The 25847-nt window shown below is 34.6% G+C and overlaps 3 protein-coding genes across 5 annotated transcripts; all 3 read left to right on the top strand.

The window, feature by feature from the left end:
- The first annotated feature begins 305 nt into the window (after window positions 1-305).
- On the top strand, window positions 306-6831 carry cnn1b (calponin 1, basic, smooth muscle, b). The gene is made up of 7 exons (XM_019066072.2): window positions 306-470; window positions 4119-4240; window positions 4356-4422; window positions 4720-4857; window positions 5151-5267; window positions 6044-6190; window positions 6280-6831. Exons 1-7 carry the CDS (start codon window positions 411-413, stop codon window positions 6517-6519), a joined length of 891 nt encoding a protein of 296 aa, XP_018921617.1. The 5' UTR covers window positions 306-410; the 3' UTR covers window positions 6520-6831.
- A 5691-nt stretch (window positions 6832-12522) lies between these two features.
- Window positions 12523-15522, top strand: tmem205 (transmembrane protein 205). Of its 2 annotated transcripts, none has more exons than XM_042719639.1 (4): window positions 12523-12700; window positions 13096-13204; window positions 13289-13452; window positions 14103-15522. In XM_042719639.1, the coding sequence occupies exons 2-4, from the start codon at window positions 13105-13107 to the stop codon at window positions 14403-14405; spliced, it is 567 nt and encodes a 188-aa protein (XP_042575573.1). In that variant the 5' UTR covers window positions 12523-12700; window positions 13096-13104; the 3' UTR covers window positions 14406-15522. The 2 variants fall into 2 exon arrangements, with proteins under 2 accessions (XP_042575573.1, XP_018921598.2); XM_019066053.2 differs by having other exon boundaries at window positions 12523-12839.
- A 590-nt stretch (window positions 15523-16112) lies between these two features.
- LOC109048345 (ras-related protein Rab-3D-like) lies at window positions 16113-25425 on the top strand. 2 transcript variants are annotated; one of them, XM_019066037.2, is made up of 5 exons: window positions 16113-16355; window positions 19923-20156; window positions 23528-23646; window positions 23733-23857; window positions 24614-25425. In XM_019066037.2, exons 1-5 carry the CDS (start codon window positions 16128-16130, stop codon window positions 24796-24798), a joined length of 891 nt encoding a protein of 296 aa, XP_018921582.1. In that variant the 5' UTR covers window positions 16113-16127; the 3' UTR covers window positions 24799-25425. The 2 variants fall into 2 exon arrangements, with proteins under 2 accessions (XP_018921582.1, XP_042575572.1); XM_042719638.1 differs by lacking the exon at window positions 16113-16355 and adding an exon at window positions 19450-19570.
- The last annotated feature ends 422 nt before the right edge of the window (window positions 25426-25847 follow it).

Raw genomic sequence — 25847 nt, 5'->3', positions numbered from 1 at the left:
GTTAATGGTAATATAAATCATTTTCACGGTTTGTTTTTAAGTGTATTTTTGTACTATTGACATATTTGGACTTGATGTCCACTGTGAAATCTAAAACAAAACCAGCTGAGATTCCCTGAACTAGACAAATCAGAGGCATCCCTAGTTCACTTCAAAGTGGAAAAAGTGACATGGGACGCGTTTAATGCCATGAAGGTGACATCATTGCAACGGAGCGGCGTGACGTCGCAATTGGACGTCGGTCCCGGCCAATCAGCGCTCGCTCCGCGCACGCACAGATGGGAAGAGTTTAAAAAAGATTGTGGAAAAGATGTGGCCCAAACCTTCCCACATGATCGGACAGTTGCACTGGAGGCTCCAGATCTAACGTTATATCGCCACCCTCGCGTCTGAGTCTGTTGAAAAGCGCAATGACAACGCAATTCAAGAGCGGACCTGCCTTTGGACTGTCTGCGGAGGTCAAGAGTAAGGTAGGCGTCTGCTTTGATTGACAGCTGTCAAAGATGCGCGGGCGCTACTGGAGTTAACACGTTCACGATAGCATTTATTCTGGAATATAGCCTATACCAGGAATTTGTGTCATTTTTTTAAAGTGTTGACATCATTTCAAATGTGTCAACAACAGGGTGTGAATTATGGGAGTTAATGGGGATCCAAACCAACTAATTAAAGGCTGCACCAGTAAGCAAAAACAAAAGGGCAAGAAGCAAAATAGGTCTTAAAAGTGTAATATTTCAAACAGAATTTCAGTAAAATAATAAAGAAAGAAAAAAATGTGAGTACAGTCATAGACTGTTAAAAAGTTTAAAAATTATGGATGGATAACCACAAACTCCTCTCAGCTTCTGGCTATACTTTATTAACTTACCAGACCTTTATCAAATAATGTAATTTTTGACACCTAGCACTCATTCCTAATTATGAAGCGTCACGAATGAAGTTGCAAATTTATGTTTAGTTGATTTTAGTCAACTTTGCACATTGTTTTGATGAAGTTGCATCTATAAAATGGTAAAAACCATGTCAATCATGTTGAAATATTTGTCATTTCTCAGTCATAGCTTTTGTCCTTGACATTATTTTATTGATTCCTCTGCCACGTTTGCTCCCATCATAGTCTTAGTGATCCACTTTTATAAATACCTCAGATTTTGGCTTTTTGCCTCGAGCTGTCACTGATATCCTGCTCCCTGAGCACCACACACATCTGTATTCTCTGGATGACCAGAAGTCCTGCTGCACAGTTTCAGGTGTCACGCTGTGGATTTTGCGTGTCATTGGTATTATGTCAGGAGTGTCTTCCTGAGAACTAGGTATGTGGTTTTCGGTCCCCATATAAGGAAGTTGTGTTCACTCACAATAACTGAGAAGAGGAGCATGTTGTAAACAGTTTAGAATAAGGAGGAGCATTGTTGGACATCCCACCGTGATGCTGGAAGATCATCTTGGTTCCAGCCAACAGGGAACATTCACAAAAGGTTTTTTTGCCAAGGTTCTCTTAATGTTATGAACAAACATTTTTTCCTGTAACAAAGTTATCTAGTCTTCTATAATGTTTTTAAAATGTTGGCATAAAAACATTTTTGTTTTTAAACATTTTAGTTGGAAGTTCATCTAAGATGGTTTAGAGAACGTTCAGAAGTTACATTCACTTGATGTCTGCAGAATAATAAAATATGACATTCCCTTTAATGTTGTCTTTAAGTCAAACAAAATAATAATAATAATAATAATAATAATAATAACTGGATGTTTTGATGTGAACTTTCAGAGAACATTCAGAAAAAATAACTTAACACAAAAGTAAATAACATAAAATAACTTAACCAGAGCCGCTGCGGTTCCATGATGAAGAACCTTTAACATCCTTGTAAACCATTCCATTACATAAAGGGTACTTTATAAGGGGAAACATTTTTTTTTCACTCTTAAAAAATAAAATTTCCAAAAGGGTTTAAAAAAAAGTTTCATAGCAGTTCAATAGAATAATCATTTTGGGTTCCCAAAAGCCTTTTCAGTCAATAGAACCACTTTATTTTCTTAGTGTGAAGAACATTTTAATAATCTAAATCATTTTTTTTTCTGCTACAAAGAACATCTTGTCCAGTGGATAGGTTCTTGATGCCAATAAAGAACCATTATTTTTAAGGCTGAAGAAAAGCTATTTAAAAAGTTCCTCACACTATAAATTATTCTTCTATGGCATCAATGCCAAATAATCAAAATAATTTAGAACATGTAGAATATATTTTTGTTAGCTGGGGTGAACCTCTAATTGGTCATTGGCTAACCATGGGTCATTTCAGTCAGTGCTGATACTTGGACTATGACCTGTTCTTTAAAAAAACGTCTGAAAAATTACATTAGATTTGTATTATTCTTTTTATCCTTCATTATGCACCAATGAAAGACCTCTAACCCTCTTAAAAATAAAGCTTCCAAAAGGGTGTTTTTGCAATAATGCCATAGAAGAACCATGTTGGGTTCCCAAAAGAACTTCTCAGTGAACAGTTCTTAAAACTTTTTTATTTTCCTAGTGTGAAGAATATTTTAATAATCTAAAGAACCTTCTTCATGTATGTCACAAAAAGATTCCACGGATGTTAAAGGTTCTTCGTTGAATCGTAGATTCTTTATTTTTAGGTGTTAGGAATCATATACAACATAACTGCTAAAAATAAATGTCAATGTACATCATGCAGGTATTTCTAGTATAACCAAGGTTTAAAGGAATGTTATCCGGGCAGTCTGTGACAGAATTCCTGCTTTAAAAAAAAAAAAAAAAAAAAAAAAAAAACCAGTCTTGGCCTGGCCTGTATAGAGTTAGACTGAGGTCTGTTCCAGATGTCCAGAATGAGAGAAAAAACAATAAATCAAGCTCTGTGCAGAATTCCTTGGAAGGTTATGAGTGCTATCGGTTTTGGCGTTCTATAATCGGACACATTTAGCGTGTGCTAAGTACGTCACTTCACACGAGCAGACAGGAGCAAGAATCGGAATGGAGGGCTGATGGGATGAGACACGCAGCTGTGGGTGGAGAAGTGACATGGAGGACAGAAAGAGAGAAAAGGCCAACAATAACACTGATTTAAAGTTACAGCGTTTGTTTGGCTTCCACACCAGCGCACCAAACTTGGGAGAAACAGCTCTCTCCGATCTCTCTCTTCCTTTTTTCTGTCTTGTTCTTCCTTTATAAGAAATACTTCAGGAGTGAAAGAGATCGATTGCGTTGCTGTTGAGAGTAAATATTTTGTCAACGCTGCAATACAATAAAGGAGACAATCCAAGTTTTTGCATGCAGGAATGTCCCCAGCATTCCCAACTTTATATTTTATTTTAATTTTTTTCTTTACAGCTCAGTCAGCCACAGCCATAATGTTTTTGAGAAATCCATCTGATGAGACAAAGAGAAACATTATAAATAAGTTATGGAGTTTATTTGGAAAAAGCATGCTAGAAAATTGTCATTTTCATCAAGAAAACGTTTTGGATGTTTTTTATCATTATTGAGATATGATTTTAAAATGTATAATGTATAAGCTACCATTCAAAAGTTTGGATTCACTACGATTTTTTTTCTTTCGAAAGAAAACGCGCAAAATATTAAGCAGCAAAAGTGTTTTCAAGACTGATAATAATCAGAAATGATTTTAAAGCATCAAATCAGCATATTAGTATGATTTCTGAAGGATTGTGTGACACTGAAGACTGGAGTTATGATGCTGAAAATTCAGCTATGATCACAGGAATAAATTACATTTTAAAATATATTCAAATAGAAAACAGTTATTTGAATTTGTAATAATATTTTATAATATCACAGTTTTATTTTCTCCTTTTCAAATAAATGCAGCCTTGTTGGGCCTAAGAGGCTTATTTCAAAAACATTAAAATATCTTATTGACCCCAAACGGTAGTGTGCATGTGTGAGTAAAAGTGTATTATTAAATATTTTTTAAAAGTGTTTATTTTATTTGACTGTTATTTTTTTATTTAACTAGTCTTGCAGTGCAATTAATGAATTAAAAGCTGTATGTGTAATAATTCTTTAAAAAAGTATTCTACATACATCCTGCAAGGCAGACGTGTTTAGTAATATTTTGACCTTTGACCTCCAGCTGGCCCACAAATATGACCCACAAAAGGAGGAGGAGCTAAGAATGTGGATCAATGAGGTCACAGGTCGCAAACTTCCCGAGAACTTCATGGAGGGTCTGAAAGACGGAGTTATACTCTGCGAGTGAGCGATTCCCGCATACATTCAACAGCTATGACGTTCGAAGACCTTAATATAACAGATTATTCAAAGGATGTCATCAATCACTCATTTCTTCATGTTTATTATTTATGAACAGGCTTATCAACACTCTTCAGCCCGGTTCTGTAAAAAAGATCAACAACTCTCCTCAAAACTGGCATCAGGTGAGCAAGAATATCACATTCGTATGTTTATCTGGGGTTTTAAAACTATTTGAAGGCCTTATTGTGGGATGAGACAGAAATCAGGGACATATTCCAGGTATTTTTTGGTTTCTATATTCAAAAGTTGCATGCAGTTTACACAAGTACAAGTTCTTTGCAAATTAGATTGCTTGTGTCTTCTGTTCCAAATATAAACAGGGTTTCTGGTGCCTTTGGAATCAGTTGTGAGTACTTTCAGATTTCTGACAAATCACAGAGCACGTCACTTTATTCTTGGTTTGGCCTTGTTTGTTGCAGCTGGAAAATATTGGTAATTTCGTCCGAGCCATTCAAGAGTATGGACTGAAGCCGCATGATATATTTGAAGCCAACGACCTGTTTGAGAACGTCAACCACACTCAGGTCCAGAGCACACTTATTACACTGGCTGGGATGGTGAGTCACACATTATGCATTTTAATACAGAATTGATAAGGACTAAGTCAAGACTGAAGACTAGGAACTTCTGTTTTATTCGTACTTTGTATTTCTAACGTTCATATTGAGGAGATTCACATGGGAGTGTTTAGCAGAGAGATTAAGATCAAAACATGTGGTATTTGAGCTGGATGATCAGTCGTTTTTCCACAAACCAACAATCAAGCTCTCTTTTCTTTGTGTGTTCAACGTGTAAGAAGTTACTTGCACATGTTTGTTTTTGATTTATTTGTCTTCATTTTGAAATGCAGGCAAAATCTAAAGGCTTCCATTCTAAATATGACGTTGGAGTGAAATATGCAGAGAAACAACAGCGCAAATTTGCTCCTGAGAAACTAAAGGAGGGACGCAATATTATTGGTCTGCAGGTCAGTAGTTGTTCATCAGTAATAACCTTTTTCTGTGTATAGAAAAATAAATGAAATAAGGCTTTCATTTAAATTGAAAAAATGCTACTGTAACTGTGATTTTATTAAATCAAATCAAATTCAATGGTAGCTGTTATATATTAGCATATTAATATTATTTTATATATGCATGTATTTACATTTTATTTTTATGTATGTGTTATATAGTGTTATATCTTATATAAATGTTTTTAAAATAATACACTACTTTTCAAAAGTTACAAAAGTATTTTTTTTAATTAATATTAATGTTTTATTCAGCAGGGATACATTAAATTGATTAAAAGTGACAGTAAAAAGACATTTATAATTACAAAAAAATTCCATTTCAAATAAAAGCAGATTTTTAAAAATGTTCTATTCATCAAAAATACGGAAAAAAAAAATCACGAAAATATTAAGCAGTGAAAACCTTTTTCAGTATTGATGATATTAATAATGTTTCTTGAGCAGCAAAACAGCATATTAAAATGATTTCTGAAGGAGTAATGATGCTGAAAATTCAGCTTTACATCACAGGAATAAATTATATTTTAATACCTATTCAAATAGAAAACAGTTATTTGAAATTGTAATAATATTTTACAATATTACTGTAGTTTTGATCAAATAAATGCAACCCTGGTGAGGCTTCTTTTTAAAAACCGACCCAGAGTGTAACAGTAGTGTACGTCTGTTTTATGTGACAAGTCATTCCTTCACAGTTATTTTTTTTCCTCACTCTTTTTGGTTTTCAGATGGGCACCAATAAGTTTGCCAGTCAGAAGGGTATGACATCTTACGGCACACGGCGTCACCTCTATGACCCAAAGACGGGTATGGAGAACCCTCTGGACCAATCAACAATCAGCCTGCAGATGGGCACCAACAAAGGAGCCAGTCAGGTACTCAAAACACTTTCAGAATGTCACGCTCTTAATGTTTTACAATTCCTAGTGCTGTTCATGTTTCTTTCCCTTTTCCTCCTCTGCAGGCCGGCATGACAGCACCCGGCACCAAGCGCCAGATCTTCGATAAGAAGCTGGACATGGAGATGTGTGACACCTCTACCGTCTCGCTGCAGATGGGCACCAATAAAGTGGCGTCCCAGACCGGCATGACGGTGTACGGTCTGCCCCGTCAGGTGTACGACAGCAAGTACTGCTCCAGCCCTAATGACTACATCAACAACGGCCAGGACTCAGAGATGGATGGATATCAGTATTCCGACTAGCATGAACAGACAGCTGCCAGCACACTGCTTTTTTTAAAACTCACCTGCACTGTTTTTAAATTCCAAAGTCATGTCGACCAGCAGGACCAGCTCGAACTGTTTCCTGACATCACGGCCACCGATCAAAGCTGAGAACCTCAGCGACTGACCGTTCGTAGAAAACAAACGTAGGACGAATGTCTTTGGCTTTTTGTTTTTTACACACAGGCTTTTCATGCTTCTCACTTACGTAGTTTTATTATTATTGTTATTATTTCAGTTTTATTGATATTTTTGAGCGTGCCATTTTCCCATCTCCTGCATGGCCCGATTTTCTTATATGAAAAAATAATGCAGATGATAAATGTGGAGATATTATTTATGATGCCTACACTGATACACTACTAGTTTAGAATCATTTAGATTGCTTAATGTTTTTAAAAGAAGTATATCATGCTCACCAAAGCTGCATTTAATTGACTAAAAATGCAGTAAAACTATGAAATATTATTACAATTCAAAATAACTGTGTTCTATTTAAATATATTGTAAAATGTAATTTAATCCTGTGACTCAAAGCTGAATTTTCTGCATCATTACTCCAGTCTTCAGTGTCACATGATCCTTCAGAAATCATTCTGATATGATGATTTGCTGCTTAGTTGTTACTGGTGCTCAGTTGTTATTAATGGTTCTTATTATTATCATGTTTTTGCTGCTTAATATTTTTGTGGAAACTGTGATACATTTATTTGAAATAGAAATCTATGTAGCATTATAAAACTCTGTACTGTCACTTTTGATCAATTTAACAGATCCTTTCTGGAAAAGAAAGTATTAATTTCTTTAAAAATTGTACCCTACATTTTTGAATGGTAGTGTATTGTTTTTAAAAATATTTTTTTTTATAAGAAAAAACACCAAAAACTCAACATTGATAAGAATCAGAAATGTTTCTTGAGCAGTAAATCATCATATCAGAATGATTTCTGAAGGATCATGTGACACTGAAGACTGGAGTAATGATGCTGAAAATTCATTGTGGATAGCATTACATTTTAAAATATATAACAACAGAAAACAGAAATTTGCAATTGTAATAATATTTCACAATATTAATATTTACAGTATTTTTTGATCAAATAAATGCAGTCTTGATGCACAAGAGACTTCCAAAAAAAAAAAAAAAAAAGTTTAAAAAATATCTATTATTCCAAACTTCTGCCCCATAGTGTATTTTCAGTGGATTTGGTCACACCAGCAGCTTTTAATGGGTTTCATGATGCTCTTTTGATTGGATGGAGGAAGAGAAAATCCACCAAAGACGCCCCACTACTGCCATTTAAATTTATGCATTTAGCAGACGCTTTTATCCAAAGCGACTTACAGTGCATTCAGGCTATCAATTTTTACCTAATTGATAATTGATATATTGCCATTTCCTGAAGAAACGCAAGTGAACGTCTTAGAGATTGTCTGGATTTTTAATAGATGCTGTCATTCAGCTATAAGCTTCAAAACAACATTTTAATACTGTCAAATAATAATGTTGATTTTGCATAATTGTTTGAAAGGGTGTACACCCTGCTCCAGCACACCTGCTTGTACTTCTCAAGTAATTCTGATTAGCTCATTCAGACGTGTTAAACAGAGTTACAAGAACCCGAAACTGAGTTTTTGCCCGTTAAGAGCTGCTTCACTGACAGGAACGCTGTCGGAGGATGCAGCACGTCCTCGTGTCCTGCTGGGGTAAACACAGCAAGCTTCTTCATTCATCAGAGCACGAGCACGTGGAGTCATTTCGAAGAAAATGAGAATGAAAGCGAGAGGAAGCTAAAATCTCAAGGTCTCAGTATGAAGTGATAAGTACGTCTTTTGTAGTGCAGAATAGTGTTTCATCAAGCTACAGATTGCCCACAAAGCAGTTTATCTACATTATTTTAAGGAAGTATAATTATTGAAAGACATTTGAATAATTAAGCTTGTAAAATGAGTGTTTATAGGAAGGATTTGGGGCAGTCTGGCCAAAAATATTTAAAACTTTTTTTTTTTTTTTTTAAATTCAGTTAATCCTTTTATTAACAGAGAGAAGACGGACAAATAGAGAACAAGCTACTGTTAACGTTTTTTTTTTTTCTTTTTTCAATACCTAATCATACTGTGAAAAAAACATGTGAACCAAAATTGCATGACTTAAATTGTAATGCCACTTTTTTTAAAAAATGACACTCCCAATAGCTATATAGAAATTTAGTAAATTTGCATATAAGCGCGAGTGTTACCGCTTTTAGCCTGCCAGATATAATACTCGATTATGAAAGTGAAACTATGCAAAAATACAACAGGCAAGACCTGCTCATGATTTAGGATGGTTGTGAATCTATATAAAATAAGATTTAATGTGCAGAGTTAATATATTTAGCTATTTAAAATAATCAAAAAGTTTAGGTCATGACTAGATCTCACCCTCATGTAATTCAATTGTTGAAGATATTAGCCTTTCATACGTGTGTTAAGGATTGTCATTGTTTTGCATTACCGCCGAACACAAGATCATAAAACGGTGAATAACTTTTGTTTCTCACAGAAGGTGATGTAGCGTGTCCCTCTTGCATTAATGCTTCTAATGTCTTTATTTATAAGGCTTACCAACAAAGGCTGAGCAAGTGAAAAACTAATAAATCACTATTTTCAAATCACTTGTCGTTATTTTCCATGAGTACTGAATTTTTGGTTACGAACGTTACATTTTAACGGCTTCCACAACAGAAACAGACTTCCACAAGAGAGAATATGCAAATGTTTTATTGACATTACAAGGTCTTACAAAAACCTAAATTGTAAAATAAATGAGACAAACTAAAAGATTAGAAACAAATGAAAAACTTCTGTAACGCTTAACAAAAGGGAAAAGGCTGAATTTTAAATCATCTCAATGTTGCCTGAACCTCCATCTGTGGCTTTATTGGATCATTCTTTCAGCTTCAAGACTGAAGAGTGGATCAGTACAGGAGTTTAAAACAAACAAAAGTCTTTAAGTGTATTTGGTCGTCTGTGACGTTTGACCCAGCAAAACTACTGATTGGCTGCTTCACAAGCATCTATCCAATCACTGTACACGTCCACCGGCTCCGAGAGATCTGAGAGAGCGATTAAGGACAAGACCGGCATCACATTATCACATTTTAGTTGCACAGGGCATTAACAGACGGACTGGAGAGGACCATTGTGATGTTTTTATCAGCTGTTTGGACTCTCATTCTGACGGCACCCATTCACTGCAGAAGAGTGAGTGAGCAAGTGATGTAATCCTAAATTTCTCCAAACCTGTTCCCATGAAGAAACAAACTCATCTACATCTTGAGTGTTTTTTTTTTGTTTGATCCATTCTTTTTATAATATTATACAGTACAGGTCAAAAGTTTGGAAACATAACTTTTTTTAATTTTTGAAAGAAGTCTCTTCTGCTCATCAAGCATGCATTTATTTGATCAAAAATACAGAAAAAAAAACAGTAATATTGTGAAATATTATTACAACTTTAAAATAATAGTTTTCTATTTGAATATACTTTAAAAAAATAATTTATTCCTGTGATGCAAAGCTGAATTTTCAGCATCATTACTCCAGCCTTCAGTGTCACATGTAACATCCAGTCTATCACATGATCATTTAGAAATCATTCTAATATTCTGATTATTATGAGTGTTGGAAACAGTTCTGCTGTGTAATATATTTGATGAATAAAAGGTTAAAAAAGAACTGCATTTATTCACAAAAAAAAAAAAAAAATCTTCTAATAATATAAATTTTCTTTACTATCACTTTTATCAATTTAAACATCCTTGCTGAATAAAAGTATTGATTTTATTTAAAAAAAAAAAAGAAAAAAAACAATACTGACCCCAAATTACTGACCAGTAGTGTATATTGTTATTACAAAATATTTATATTTTAAAAACATAGCTTATTTTTTTTTTTACTTTTTATTCATCAAAGTATCCTAAAAAAGTATCACATGTTCTGAAAAAATATTAAGCAGCAGAACTGTTTCCAACTTCGATAATGAATCATCATATTAGAATGATTTCTAAAGGATCATGTGATAATGATCCTAAAAATTCAGCTTTGCATCACAGAAAAAATGAATTTATAAAGTATAATACATTTTAAAAACAATTATTTTAAATTGTAATAATATATCACAATATTAATTTTTTTTCTGTATGTTTTGATCAAATAAATGCAGGCTTGATGAGCAGAAGAAACTTCTTTCAAAAACAATAAAAATAGTAATGTTTCCAAAATTTTGACCTGTACTGTACAAAATGTATTAATTGTAGTGTTTCAGAATTTTTTAATTGTTTTGTTTTTGAGAAGGATTGTATTTATTTGTGTCTGTAATTGATTTAGAAATATATTACAGGATATTATCCCCGTATTTCGACTTCGTTCCCTGGGATAAAGTAGAATTGTTGTGCATTAGTGATTGTTTTGTTGACTCTTTAAGAGACACTTCAGGAGTTTTCTTCTTACATCTTAACGTCACATGATTTCTCGTGGTTACAGAAGGGGCAGGTGAACTGCGTGTCCAGGTTTCCGGTCATCTTCTTCTTGGGAGGGGGTTTTCTCTTCGACTTTCTGCGTCCCATCTTTCGCTTCGTGGAGGAAAAAGCACAAAGAAAATGAGATGAAAAGCAATATTTGAACACTAGCTGAAGGAGTCAAATACACACAATCAACAGAAGCTACAGGCTTTACAACAAACACACACACCTGTATGTAATAACATTTAGCATCTAAAATGAATGGACATGCTTTCTAACAACATATTAAAGCACGTTAATTGTGCATTTTGTCTTAAAACCGAAACCACAATAATACGAATTTATATTTTAACTGGTGTATATCCAGCTGGCATGTTTCTAATGTTTATTTTTATTTAGTTTTAACATTGTGATATTTAGAGGCGCTCTGAGATCTCAGAGGCAACACAAACACAGAGAATCAAATAAAACACAATCAGTAAAAAGGAAAACCCGCGTAAACCATATGCTCAAAACACTCACGATACATATACAAGCATTTAAACACTTTTAAAAAAAAACACTGCTTTCTGGGAAAAACAAATCTCTTACCAAACTGTGATTAATGTGAGGCGACTCTCGAGGAAACCCAGCACACGGCGCCTACAAAGAATAAACAGAGGGTTTACTTCCGCTCGGTCAAATTTAAAAGCAGTTTAAAAGCGGATCGCCATCTAGCGGTAAACACCAGAACTACAACAGCGTTCAAAACTGAGCTCTTCACGTTGGTGAGAGAAAACAACGTGCAACTTCAGCTGCGCGCGTAATTTTATTTCCAACAATGCTCGTTTTATGCTCTTATAAACGCTTGGTTTGAAGTAGCTCATGTTCCTTAGGTTTAAATGAGGATCAGCTCTGACCCCTACCGTTAAACACCGGAACTGCAATATGATCTAATAATTACATTAGGTGAGTATGAACAAACCATAAGAAAATAAGTCTAATATCGTTGTCAGTAGCAGTTATTATACGTCCATAAACAAGCAAACCAAATAACTTAATTATGTTAACATTATGTGCATATTGCGCCGTACTGCATTTTAATACTGTGTTGTATTTAATGTTTTTTATTTTATGAATTTGATCTTAGGAGCACTAAACTATATTCCTTTCAAATTTAGTAACATTTACAAAAATGTTCGAACTGTGTGTGTGTGTGTGTGTGTGTGTGTGGTTTTTTTTTTTTTTTTGTGTTTTTGTTTTTTGGTTAAAGTTGATTTATAATATTAAATAGTTTGTGTGTTTTAGTGTTATATTATATATTTTGTACTCATTTAATGTTACTTATTTGCTAGAGTTAATTAGTGACAATTTTGGATGGACATTAGAAAGATAAGCAGCTCCCTGCATCGTGATTGGATGACATGCGTCCCAGCGTTTGAATAATAGAGGATGTGATTGGTTGGTGTGATCTCGGGGGCGGGACTAACAGTGTAATATCAGGCAAATACACGCGCAACACTAATTTTGTGCAGAAGATAAGCACCAGTTTTTTTTCCTAAAGTGATCGTAGAAAGACTTGAATAAAGAGACTCATAAACTCGTGTACGTATTTTTTTTATAGACCGACAGAATTCACTCTGAGAAGGAAATTGCTTCAGTGTGACATCGCTTGCGTAAGTAACAGAAATTGCGTGCACGACTATCACGGAAGTCTCGAAACGTGCTGTTGTCATTTCTTATTAACGGGACAAAAAGTAAACGGGTGCTAATTATATTAGCGGATCCAAAAGCATAACCGATCAGGATCGTAAGGTAAGGTTTTTAGGAGCAAGAACTACAGCCTCTGTTTTGCGATAATATGTTGTTCTCGACAATTTTATCAACATCAGTCCATACACAAAACTCTCATCTGTACTGACATGTTATTAATACTGTTAGAGCTTTAGATTTATAGATGAGACCGTATATCTTTATTCTGATGCAGTTTTTTTTTTTCTGATCTCTTCTTTTTTTTTTAAATATGCTGATTATTTATTTATTTATTTATTTATTACTATTCACTTTTCAGAAGTTAATTATGGCTACCGAGGGAGACCCAACTGACTTTGTGAAAGTGCTTCACCTTCTGGTGATTTCCTTCACCTGGGGAATGCAGGTGTGGGTGTCTTTCATAGCAGGTAAATTAATATAGTGTTATCATATAACATGCCATATATATATATAATATATTTACACTTCTAATACCTTTTTTATATTTTCAGGTTTTGTGCTGATTTCCCAGGTATCCATGCACACGTTCGGTCTTGTGCAAAGCAAGTTATTCCCATTTTATTTCTACTGTCTGCTGGGTGCTAATGCAGTCAGTCTGGCCATATATGCGGTGTACCACCCTAGAGAACTGCTGGACTGGCATGAGGGCCTACAGGTGACCAATCAAAATGTTTGCCTTCGGCATGATTCGTTAAAAGAGTAGTTCACCCAAAAATTAATATTTGCTGAAAATGTGCACTCGGGCCATCCAAGACGTAGATGCAGTTTGTTCCTTCATGGGAACAGATTTGGAGAAATTTGCATTACATCAGTTGCTCGCTAGTGGATCCTCTGTAGTGAATGGGTGCCGTCAGAATAAGAGTCCAGAGAGCTGATAAAAACATCACAATAATCCACAAGTAACCCACACCACTCCAGTCCATCAGTTAACATCTTGTGAACCAGAGAAAGCAATTATGTGGATAGAGGTCTCGTATTTTATTTGGAAGCAATGGTTTAACATTTAAAAACCACTTAATGTTAACCACACAGCTTTTAACTTCACAGATGTTTATTGGTGTGGATTATTGCGATGTTTTTATCAGCTGTTTGGACTCTCACCCTGACGGCACCCATTCACTGCAGAGGATCCATTGCTGAGTAAGTTGTAATGTTATATTTCTCCAAATCTGTTCTGATGAAGAAACAAACTCATCTACATCTTGGATGGACTGAGGCTGAGTAAACGTTCAGCAAATGTATGTTTTTAATTTTTCCATTTAGTTTCACGCCTCTCTCATGCTCTGTTTTTATTTTTCTGAGCAGATGATTTTGTTCTTTGTGGCCGTGATCATGGCTGGTCTGAACGCGCAGTGGTTTGGTCCGTCTGCCACGGAGTGCATGCTGGTCATGCAGGAGATCGAGAAGGAACACGGTCTGGGGAATCAGGTGGGTATGAGCTCCAATAAGGAAGGATACACCAAACTCCGTGAACAGGACCCAAAATACAAGGAGCACAGGGCCACCTTCTACCGCTACCATGGTCTCTCCAACCTCTGCAACCTTATAGGCTTTTTCTCCACTACCATCAATCTCATTTACCTGGCCCTCCATTTGGGAACTATATGAGTGTGTTTATGAGAAAGAGTCCAGTCAGACAGGTATTTTTAGAGAAATGTCCTGTGCATGTTCTCTTTTTCTGTCAGAATGTTTTGTATAACAATAATGCTTCTAGTTTTTATACAACAAGAGTTTTTAGTGTTAAAAGAACCAAGTTCAGAACCATTGAAATGAGTTGAATTTGTATTCACACTGTCCCTAAAAGTGGACTCAGATCTCAATTTAGTCAGTTTTACAGTATTTGTGACCAGGTTTCAGTCAATTTTAGCCCAATTTGTCCATGACTTTCCTTTGAAATCTTTCTATATGAGGAACAATTCTTGTGAATCACTCTCAGACGATGTATGTAAACATGCCCAGCCATATTAAATGATATTATTATGGATGTTAACAGTATTTCTCCGTACTTTAAAATGCTTCAAAGTGGGTAATTGCAATGAATCTTTTGTTTATAATAAACAGACTGTCTGCTTAAACAGGCATTAGTGATTATATAGCAGTTTGATTGTTTAAACAATGTGTTGTAATTTGTTGTTTGTATCTGCTTTGGCCTTAATGCTTCACAGTGTGAACATCACATATATTTTCCCACTAGAGGGCTGGTTCTGGAAAGGCTTTTGGAGAGGACCAGTTTTAGAATTGTCAATCATAAAATGCTGTTTACATTTCCTATATAATGAATGACACTAAAATGGCAATTAAACTCTGTGGAAAAGAAATGAATAGTGGCTGAACCTTGGATCGTCTTTGTAAGCATGATGTTTGAACAGCAAAATAAATGTCCTTTTATCACTGGACATGGAGGATGGAGGTTGAAGATCGAGTGACATGCAAATGTGATTTTGTTGATTTTTATTATTATTTTATTTTTTTGTTTGTTTGCATATTCAAGTCTTTGCTATGAAGATCTGTTGAGTTACTATTTTATCTTTAGTGTTCCATTTTTTAAATCACCATTTTCCCTTTTAATTATAAGAATGTAAAAGTTATTTGTGTGTGTTTGTGTACATTGCAAACTGACAGTTTTTTCTTTAATTTATTCTGAACAAGCATTTATTCAGTTAAAGAAATATCGAACACCTATGTATGTTGAGTTTCAATTAAAAAATAAATACAGTTTATTCTAGGTACTCTTAAAGAGTTGTTATATCTAGTAACAAGCATTGTGAATGTTTTTTTTTTTTTTGCATTTACTTCTTTCTTACCAAAGTTACACACAAACCTGAATGCTGCCAAGGCTTCAGTGAGATATAAATAAAAGGAAGAGATGGAGTAGCTATTGTAATGAATGTAGTTTCATTAATTCTGCTGCAAAAATACCCTGTTCACAAAATGTTAAATACTTTTTGTGCGTAATTGTGACCTATTCGGTGCCATTAACAGACGGAATCAATGAAACTAGAGTTTAATTTCAGAAATTGGAATTTGAACTCAATTGTGCACAACTCACAGGATATGAGGGCATTCTGGGAAATGAAGTCCGTGTATGGAAACATTTTTCATTTTATTACAAGTTGTGTCTATCTGCAGCACTTATAAAACATTCAAACTTAAAGACGTTTTAAACTTTTTTTCTTTTTTTTTAAATGTCAGATATAGCATTTTATTCCTACATTCAAACTTGATTTGCAGTTCTGCATCCTGTTTGTTAGCTCAGTTTAAATTATTTCAAATTCAGTATTTGAATAGAAAATTTAAAGAGGCATTTCTGATATTAGACTAGTTTTGTCCATGTTTGCAGAAAAGCGTGTAAAGAGGAAGAAAAAGAACTGCTGTTCGGGACGGAGCTGGAAGCTGTGTAAACACTTCAGATCCGGGAGCTCCGTTACGTCCGCGCGCGCACACACACACACACACACATTCACCGAACGAGTTTGTTACATACGCGTTTCCACGCGAGGAGGAAGTCCCGGTAGCTTTACCGGAGCAGAAGATAAAGCACCGAGTATCCGTGTGAAGGTAAGAACGTCATCCAATTGAGTCTTTGCTTTTGAGAGTCATTTTGACCCCCATACATACACACCTTTCTCTGTCTCCGGATGGGACAAGCTTTAACTTTGGGTCATACTGCAAGACATGCACTGTTAACATTTTGTTCGTCAAGCCATCGCGATTATGACGTTGTTGTTCTTTAAATTAGTTTAAAACGCCAAAAAGTGAAGATTCGAATTCAGTCCAGATTTAGGTTGAGAACTGAACAGCTGCAAAAAAGTATTGTTGTATTCTTGGTACATTTACAATGGCTCCACCTCGGTGTTCTTCCACGGTATTGTTCTTTGAGATACCATGTAAATACCATGGTACACTTAAGAGTATTATCTGATATTGTACCATGATACATTCTTTGTTAGGAAAAAAGTTCTTGTTTTCCGTTTTCATGTATTTGTTGTTGTATTCATGCATGGATTAAACAACACGTTATTTAATTGCATTCTTTGGATAGCCTATTATTTATTTTATGAAATGTATCAGTCTGCAGTGAATGAAAGTGAACTGTGTGCTGTTTAATTCCATTCAACTGGAGCACAGTTGTGGACATCTGCCAGACAATCAATAGACAGATCAGTGCCATGGTAACCAGAGACCCCAGCCCTCAAAAACACCATTTGGCCTTCTGGTGTAAGTGATGAAGTCAGTGTCACAGATCACTGGTCTATAGCACGTCTGAGAAGGACATTCAAAACAGCTGAGGTGAATATTGTTTATGTAGGACATCTGATCTTCTAAATCTGAGCATTTCAATGTTCAGTGTCAAAAAATATGCATGTTGTGATGCACTTACAACGGGATTCTATGAGGCAAGATATTCCTATGAGGTTTAAAGCAGAACAGTGTTATTTTAATAATATCATTATACTTTTATAGCTTTGTTGATATTTTGAATCTTAGATTTAATTTGTACATTTTGGGTACATTTACACAAAAACAATGTACTAAAAACTTTTGGCATATAGACAAAAATGCAGCAAAAATGCAGCCATGTTCACATGGATCTGTGAAAACATTTTTGTTGTTTCCTCATTTTCATGCCTCCAGAATGCCATTGTCATTGTCAAAACGAATAGTTTTCAGTTTTTAGTTAAACGTTTATTCTTGTAAATTTAAGGCGAAGCTAAACTAAACTTCAACTTAAAAAGAAAAAACTTTTTATGCGTTTTCGCAATTCTTTTAAACACCAACAATGTTTTGAGGGCCTGAAAACGTAAACTTTTGAAAACGGGTTTCAAAAGTTTTGAAAATTATACTGTTATCGTCTCAGTGTTAACTAAGACATCGCCAACTACTGGTCTGGCATGCATAATACAGCGGTTTAAAGCATTTTCACAGATCCATGTGAACAAAAATCATTTTGACGTATTATTCACAATTGTTCTTAGATTCTTAAAAGCTTCTTGCATAATTGAAGGTGGTGGCATATGAAGTTAATGTTTTAGTAGGTCTATGTAGTTGGAGTGAAATATTAAGCTCTGATTCTATGCAGATTAAAGTAATGTTAATGGAGGGGAAGGGGTTCCATACAGTCCAGAGCAACATTGATTTGTGTCTCTCATGGGACAAGTGGGATGGGATTTGGTGTTCTTACTAATGGACAGAGAGCTGTGCTGAGTCCTGTTTGGTATAAAACCATTAAACTGAGTGATAAAATAAATGGCGAGCGTAGATCTGCCGTGTCAGGTGTTGTTTTATCGTTTGGTGAGGGTAGGTACTTTGGTGTGGGGTGTTGTTTTATAGTTTAACAGTAGCAAGGTTTTTGTGTGGATTTGGGCCAGCTGTGTAATCTGGCTTGTCTTGTTATCGAAGATCCACTTTTATTGACATCTTTGGCTTTAGTTTTAGTGTTAGAAGGCCTCATGCAGCCAGTGCACAAGCTCAACATGTGACAAGATTTTATAGGGAGCTTAAGAACCTTAGAGAAAGTACAGTTTTACTCAATTTTAATGTTTCATTTGAACAATAAGGCAGTACCAGCAAGTGAAAACATTGTTTAATTGAAAAGTTGTTTAACTACACATGCGTATAATTGTATGAAAGTAAAAGAGACAATGCTGTTGTGTTTTTGGCATTTAATTATTGCTTGCAAAATTAGGCTACTTTAAGTGATAGTTCATTAGAAATATCCTGAATGTTGTAGGTTTTGTTATATAGACTACATTTATTATGCTCTTATGCTCACCAAGGCTGCAGTTATTTCATGAAAAATGCATTACAATCAGTAATATTGTGAAATATTATTGCAATTTCAAATAACTATTTTCCATTTTTATGTTTTTTTTTAAATTTAATTTATTTTTGTGTTTAATTTTTTATTTTGATCAAAGCTACATTTTCATCATCATTACTCCAGTCTTCAGTGTCACATAATCCTCCAGAAATCTTTTTATTATGATGGTTTTTTTTTTTATCAATGAAGAAAACAGTTGTGCTACTTAATATTTTTCCAGAAACTGATAGGTTTTCTCAAGATCCTTTCTTAGAAAGTTAAAAAAGAACAGCAGATATATGTTTTTTTTTTTAACATTATAAAGGTATTTATTGTCACTTTCAATCAATCAGTTTAATGCATCCGTGCTGAATCAAAGTATTAAAATAAGAAACTAAGAGTACTTTTAACATATTCTGTGCTTGTTTGCAGTTTTCCTCTTAAAATGGGAAGATGTTTCATAACCTCTTAAGTGTTTCTTGTTGTCTTGCCCAATGATTTTGCAACCTTACCCTACACTGTAAACCTGACCGTTAGGATCAACCACCAGTTACAAGCTTCTCCAAGCAGTGAGCACATGATGTGCCTCTTACACGGGTCCTTCAGCCCCCTCCAGCTCACAGACTTACTGCACTGTTCTAAATTACTATTGCAATTAAGTTCAAAAAGATGCTACCTAACAAGAGCTCTCATGTGCTGGAGACAATAGCTGCTGTGGGCAGTCACTCTCTTTGTAGTAACGTCTCCACCTCTGGAGAGGAGTGGTGTTTGGAGCGCTCCACTCGCCTTTTAATGGGTCTGCGCGCATTGTTCGTGGGCCTGTCGCCATGGAGACCCTCTCCATCAGGCCCGTGAGGGTCTGATTGATCAGCTGGACGGTGGAGGGGTTTTATTTCCATTCCCTAGAGTTCGCCTGTTAGTTTGTGCTCTTCTGTCGGTGGACATGGCCGGTTCTGAAGGTTGTGCTCCGAGGGTAATCAGAGATGTGTTTTCAGACATGAAACGGCATTCGCAAACCTATTTTACTTCCGTGATGTGACGTGTTTCAGAGTGAAACAGGATATTTGATGAGAAAACAATGTAGTATGGAACTGTTTTTTACGTGTGTTAAGAAAGGGACAGTTTTGTTTATATGTTGACTTTAAATTAGAAACCAAAGATATTTGGAGGTAGTTCAGTAGAATTTCATATAGTTTAATGCATTTAAGTGTATCTAAATAAAATTTTAGGTCATAAAATAAGCAATATTGATTTTTCAATTTTACCAAGTGGCTTTTGAATTGATTTTGAAATTGAATGTGAAATACTGTTTTTCTCTGTTTCAGATGGCATCAGTGACCGACTCGCGTCACCAGCCGTCACAGAAAGACGCAGCTGACCAAAACTTCGACTACATGTTCAAAATTCTCATCATCGGCAACAGCAGCGTCGGTAAAACCAGCTTCCTGTTTCGCTACGCGGACGATTCCTTCACTTCAGCCTTCGTCAGCACGGTGGGAATCGACTTTAAGGTCAAAACCGTTTTTCGCAACAACAAGAGGATCAAACTGCAGATTTGGGTAAGTTTGATCGTCACCTGATCAGCCTGATGTCTTAAACTAAAAGGAGAATCTATTTTTAAACTATTTTAATGCATCTATTCAAGTATTTCATTAATTATTTTTTCATTATAGCACTACCATTCAATTGTTTTGGGCCAGCAAGTTTATATTTTTTTAATTCTCTTATGGCCATCAAGTCTCGATTCAGTAAAAACAAAGATACAGTAAAAACAGTAATATTGTGAAATGTTATTACAATTTAAAATAACTGTTTTCTATTTCAATATATTTTAAAATGTAATTTATTCCATTGATGCATAACTGAATTTTCAGCATCATAAATCCAGTCTTCAGTGTCACGTGATCCTTCAGAAATCATGATAATATGATGATGTGATGCTCAAGAAACATTTATTATTATTATCAATGTTGAAAACAGTTGTGCTGCTCAAAAGTTTTCAAGATGTATTTTTCAAGTAGAGAGTTAAAAAGAACCATATTGATTTAAAATAGAATTTCTTTGTAATAATAATATGAAATAAATTTAAAAAATAAAGTTTCAGATTAAAATTTTTGATAAAAACACTGATTAAAAATGGTGAGAAGCATAAAAACAGTCAGCAATATCACACCTTTGTAACCTAAAATATTGATGTTGATTAACAAATTAGCATATTATATGTCAACTAACCACATTTCTGTTTCTGTTTTGTTTCTTTTTGTGGACTTAGGCTGGGTTAGAGATGATCAATTTTGTTCTTTTGCAGTTTTTGCAGTTATTAGTAAATGATCAGATGTTGCAGAAAAGGTCTGTGTAGGCTATTCAGTGACAATTGATGACGGCGTACAAAGATGCATTTTATAGATTCAAACCTGTTCATCTGAAGCGTTTACAGTTTTGAATGTGGACTAAACATGTAATTTGTTGTTTGGTTCACAATGTTTTTAGGTCTAGTCTTCTCCCCTCACCACACACAAGGCCACTAATGTGTACTGTAGTTAAAAACAAGTTTGCATTATTTATGGAAATATCATGAAATTGTGTTTTAGGCCTGGAAAGAACATGAAAATTAATGAAAAAAAAAGTCATGAAATATGCAATTGAAATATACATGGTTGTAGTAATATACATAAATGTAACTCTAAAATTGAATTCTTAACCTCTTCTTTAAATTGTTTTTAAATGCCTACTCAAAAATTACTGGAAAATTCATTCATCAATCAAAAAGTGTGTGAACCATGGCAAACGAGTACATGCATGTCTGTGGATCATGCATATTTGTGGTATAGGGTGGCAATTTTACAGAAGCAGAATGGCTTAAAAGGATAAAGTTGTGATGACTAACAGAGGGTTTTCAGCTCTGTTTGCATGTGAGCTTTAGGCTGTAAGTTTTAACCTCAGATTACTGGTGTTATTAAAGAAAACATAATTGTGAGCCGCAGATGGGTGTGTAATGTCAGCTGCCGGCTGGTACGGTGCTGTGAGTGGGAGTGAAGTCAGTAAATTCCTCCACAGCAGAGATGCTGCCATCATTTCTAAAGCTGTAAGCTATACTGTACACTGTAGTTCATCAGGTATTTTATGCATACAAAACATTTGCATAATGTTCATACATACTATATATTGCAGAAATAGCAAGAGTGGTATGCTATTCTGAATATTATATAAGTCTAACTGAGGAAAAAATTGGTGTAGAAACAATTTTTACTCAGAAATTGCTTGTGCATTATGCAAAGAAAGAAGTGGGGAGTGAGTACTAAAGTAGCTTTAGTTTCGGGCTGAATGTGAGCTGCATGGCTGTGTTCTCAGCAGTGCGTTTGGTCTTAATGTGTGCTGTGGCTCTGATCCAGAAACAGAAAGGCTTGTGCTTCTGATAAACGCTCCTCCTGGCCGCACTGAACCTCTGCATCTATCAGCCTTTGACTGTCTGTTCAACAAAACCTTGAGTTTGAAAGAGTTCTGCAGATGCACTGGGACGATTCTGTTAGATCAAAAGGTTGCAGTGCATTTTTTGCATTTTCAGCTCACTCGAATCAAATAAATGTCTCTTATGCATAATTTAGAAATGGAAATAGGCTAGTGGTTAAAGATGGTTTAGAGGTTTGGGTGCAGATCCTAAAAGGGGATATTATAGCGATAAAGTGGAGCATGATTCATGCTTATGATGCATAAAGCTTACAGTTAGCCAAATAGAAAAGGATTTCATTTGTTTACCATTACCATAGATTTTTTTTTCTTGTCTTTTTATACTTTGGCCTTAGAAATGTTGTAATAGTTAATTCTAAACAAGAGAATAGTAATTGTGCTTGCATAATTATTGATATATACATGATGATGAAGGGTGCATGTTTTTTTTACAGCTCTGTATTCTGAAAAGTCTCAGTTTTTTTGTCCATCTGGCTGTAGTCTGAAGCTCATCTCTGCTGTCTGTCACTCTTGCCAGGCTTTGATGGATCATGTGTAAACCTGTGCGAGCCACTGGTTGCCCTGGAAACACGTCCTCACCTCCCTCTCTGATGAAGGGATGGCACTTCATGCAAATAAGTTTAGCTAATAGCAGGTTTCTAAGCGACGGCTCATAGTTGTTGTGCCAAACCAGACCAATAGTCCATAGACCTGATTTTTAATTAATTATTTTATTTTATTTTAATTTTTGTAAATTTGTGTTTTTGTCTGCATATATGTAGATAGATAAATGATAGAAGCAAAAAAAAAAAAAAAGTATGATCAATATTAAGAAGTAAAAATCAAATCAATCAAATGTGTGTGTAATTTTAAAATGTAAATACTTGATACATAGAGTAGTATTATTTTTGGTATAAACATTCATATATTACAAATATGTTATGCTTATTTGTTTTTTACATAAAAATATATAAAAATACTAAATAATGTGAATAAATAATAAATGTATAATTTATTTTAAGATTACAAATTATTTATATTAAAATATACAGTAATATATGTATATTTGAATACATTTGACTTGACACGTTAAATGAAAAATGTACATTTATGATAAAACATTAATATATATATATTATTGACTTGACACGTTAAATGAAAAATATACATACTTTATGCATATATACTATATATATATATATATATTATATATTAATATATAAATATATATACTATAACATTTTAATGTATTTTAATATATGACTTCATATATAACCCTTATATGTTTTAAATATCTGAAGATTTATATGTCAAAAGGATGATCATTATATAACCCTGGCTTTTAACATCAGAAAAATATATTAGTGTTTCTTGGGGAAAAACAACGACTACTCTGCCATCTACTGGTCATCTTTGGTAAAGACACAAGGCTGGATGTGTTCCCGCATATATTTAGAATTATTGTAATGCTAATGTTTTTCAGGACACAGCCGGACAGGAGCGCTACAGAACCATCACTACAGCGTATTACAGAGGAGCCATGGGCTTCCTGCTAATGTACGACATCACAAACCAGGACTCATTCAACGCCGTTCAGGACTGGTGAGTGAAACACACAAACATGCATCTGTAAGGTCTGTGTGTGTTAAGAGTGTTTAATGTTTACGTCCTGCATGTTTGGCTCTTAGGGCCACTCAGATAAAGACATACTCGTGGGATAATGCACAGGTGATACTGGTGGGCAACAAGTGTGACCTGGAAGATGACCGACTCATTCCCACAGAGGACAGTCAGAGACTGGCTCGGGAACTCGGTGAGAGGATGCACATGACCTGAAGAGAAAAAAAAAATATGAACATTATGAACATTAGTCTCAATGTGCACTGCCATGCCACAGTTGCAGAGGTCCATTGCAATATCTAAATCTAATATCTATATCTGTTTAAAAATAAGTATATGTACAAGAATATTTCCACAAAACTTGTCCTATAATTTATTTATTTCCCCACACCTTAATAATCTCTTTAAATATTCCATAAGTAAAATATATTATTTATTCATAAAAAATTTATAAATGAGAATAATTTATAAACAGGTATTAATAATTATAGTTAAATATGTTACATATATAATGTAAATTTGTATGTAAAATTGTATGTAAATTAGTTTTCTAAGTTAAAAATATATATATGGATCATTTATTCTACAGTTTTCTTATACGCAGTTTTTATTCTTTTTTTCAGTAAGTTTGTTTTTTAAGGAGGTTTTGAATATATATATAAAAATACAAACTGTGTATATATATTTTTATTAGTAGTAGTAGTATTATTATTAAGTTTAGTTTTAGCTATTTTAGTACATCAAGTTCAAATTAAATTGAGAAATTTTGGCTAGGCAACTAGCTGATATAAGTTTATATTTTAATTTTTTATTTATTTTAGGTAACATTTATATTATTTTAAGAAACAGAAAAGTTTTTTTTTTTTTTTTTACTGGTAATAATTTTAGTTTCGGTTAACTATAATAACCCTGGCATACAGACAGTTCTGCTTTTTTCTGGTTTCCTCAGGTTTCCAGTTTTTCGAGGCCAGCGCCAAAGACAACATAAATGTGAAGCAAGTTTTTGAGTGTCTGGTGGATGTGATATGTGAGAAGATGAATGAAAGTATGGAAGGAGACGGTCAGGTGTCCAACCACAAAGACTCCAGTCCGCAGGACACGTCCTCTGAGGGACACAGCGGCTGTGTCTGCTAAAACACACTCTCTGCGTCTTCATCACACAGAGAACTTCTCCTCACCTATTCAATGCGATTTGGGATGATCTTTGCTTTCCTTCTTTTAACCCAAACAGCATGTGCTCAGTGTTGTTTGTTGCCGTGGATGGTCGAGATAGGGTGGCGTCAGTGGATTGAAATCTGACTGTGCCTGTGATCTACGTGACGCTCTGTACGTGTTCACACAGAGACGCAAACAGCTGGAGATACTGCACAGCGTTTAAAGGTCCATCCACACCGGTGCTCACACTCTCACCCTGTTCTCCATCTTTCTCTGTCTTTCCCTCAAAAAAAGCCACGTTTGGATGGATCTTTGTGGCACATGTTCACTATCTCATCAGATACTGTAACGTCCACAGCCCTGAGCGGGCAGCTTCTGTATTGTCTATCTGCTTTAAATGACAGTCCTAACAGCTCACTCGGCACTATTATGGAGATAAATACACTGTGCTTTTCTGATATGTGCGATCATGGGCTGTGGTTTAAAACGTATGTGCATCACTCACTGAGAAATATCCACTCAAATCAATGTTTTACTGCTATTTTTTGGTATAAGCGTTTTCTTAAATTATAAGATTGCAAATAAACTATCTGCAACCCAAAATTACCTGTATGCTGTCACAGTAATTTATAATATATTTTTTTGGGAAAGTACTTAAAGGGTCACTTTATTCAGAAATGAAAATCTGGCCATCCAAGATGAAGATGTAGAGTTTGTTTCTTCATCAGAACAGATTTGGACAGATAAAAAGTAAAAAAGAGGGTCTCTGATTATAAATCACTTGTTCTTTGCACAATGTTTGTCTCTTCACTGAGGTTTTGTTGTTATTGAAAACAAATCTCTATTACTTCAACTATTCAATTATGGAAAAGACACTTACAGTTAAATTAAACCTTAAATATTCAAACTAAACAATACTTGAAATTAAATCATAATTTAGGACCATTAAGATTTTTTTTAGCATTGTGACATTATTTCTATGACGAGCATGTTTTACCCCAAGATTCATCTGTGTGTCTGAATATTTT

Source organism: Cyprinus carpio, chromosome B3 (genome assembly GCF_018340385.1).
Source record: "Cyprinus carpio isolate SPL01 chromosome B3, ASM1834038v1, whole genome shotgun sequence".
NCBI classification, from domain to species: Eukaryota; Metazoa; Chordata; class Actinopteri; order Cypriniformes; family Cyprinidae; genus Cyprinus; species Cyprinus carpio.
The sequence above is the reverse complement of the archived record's forward strand: the minus strand, read 5'-3'. Positions and strand labels throughout refer to the sequence as shown.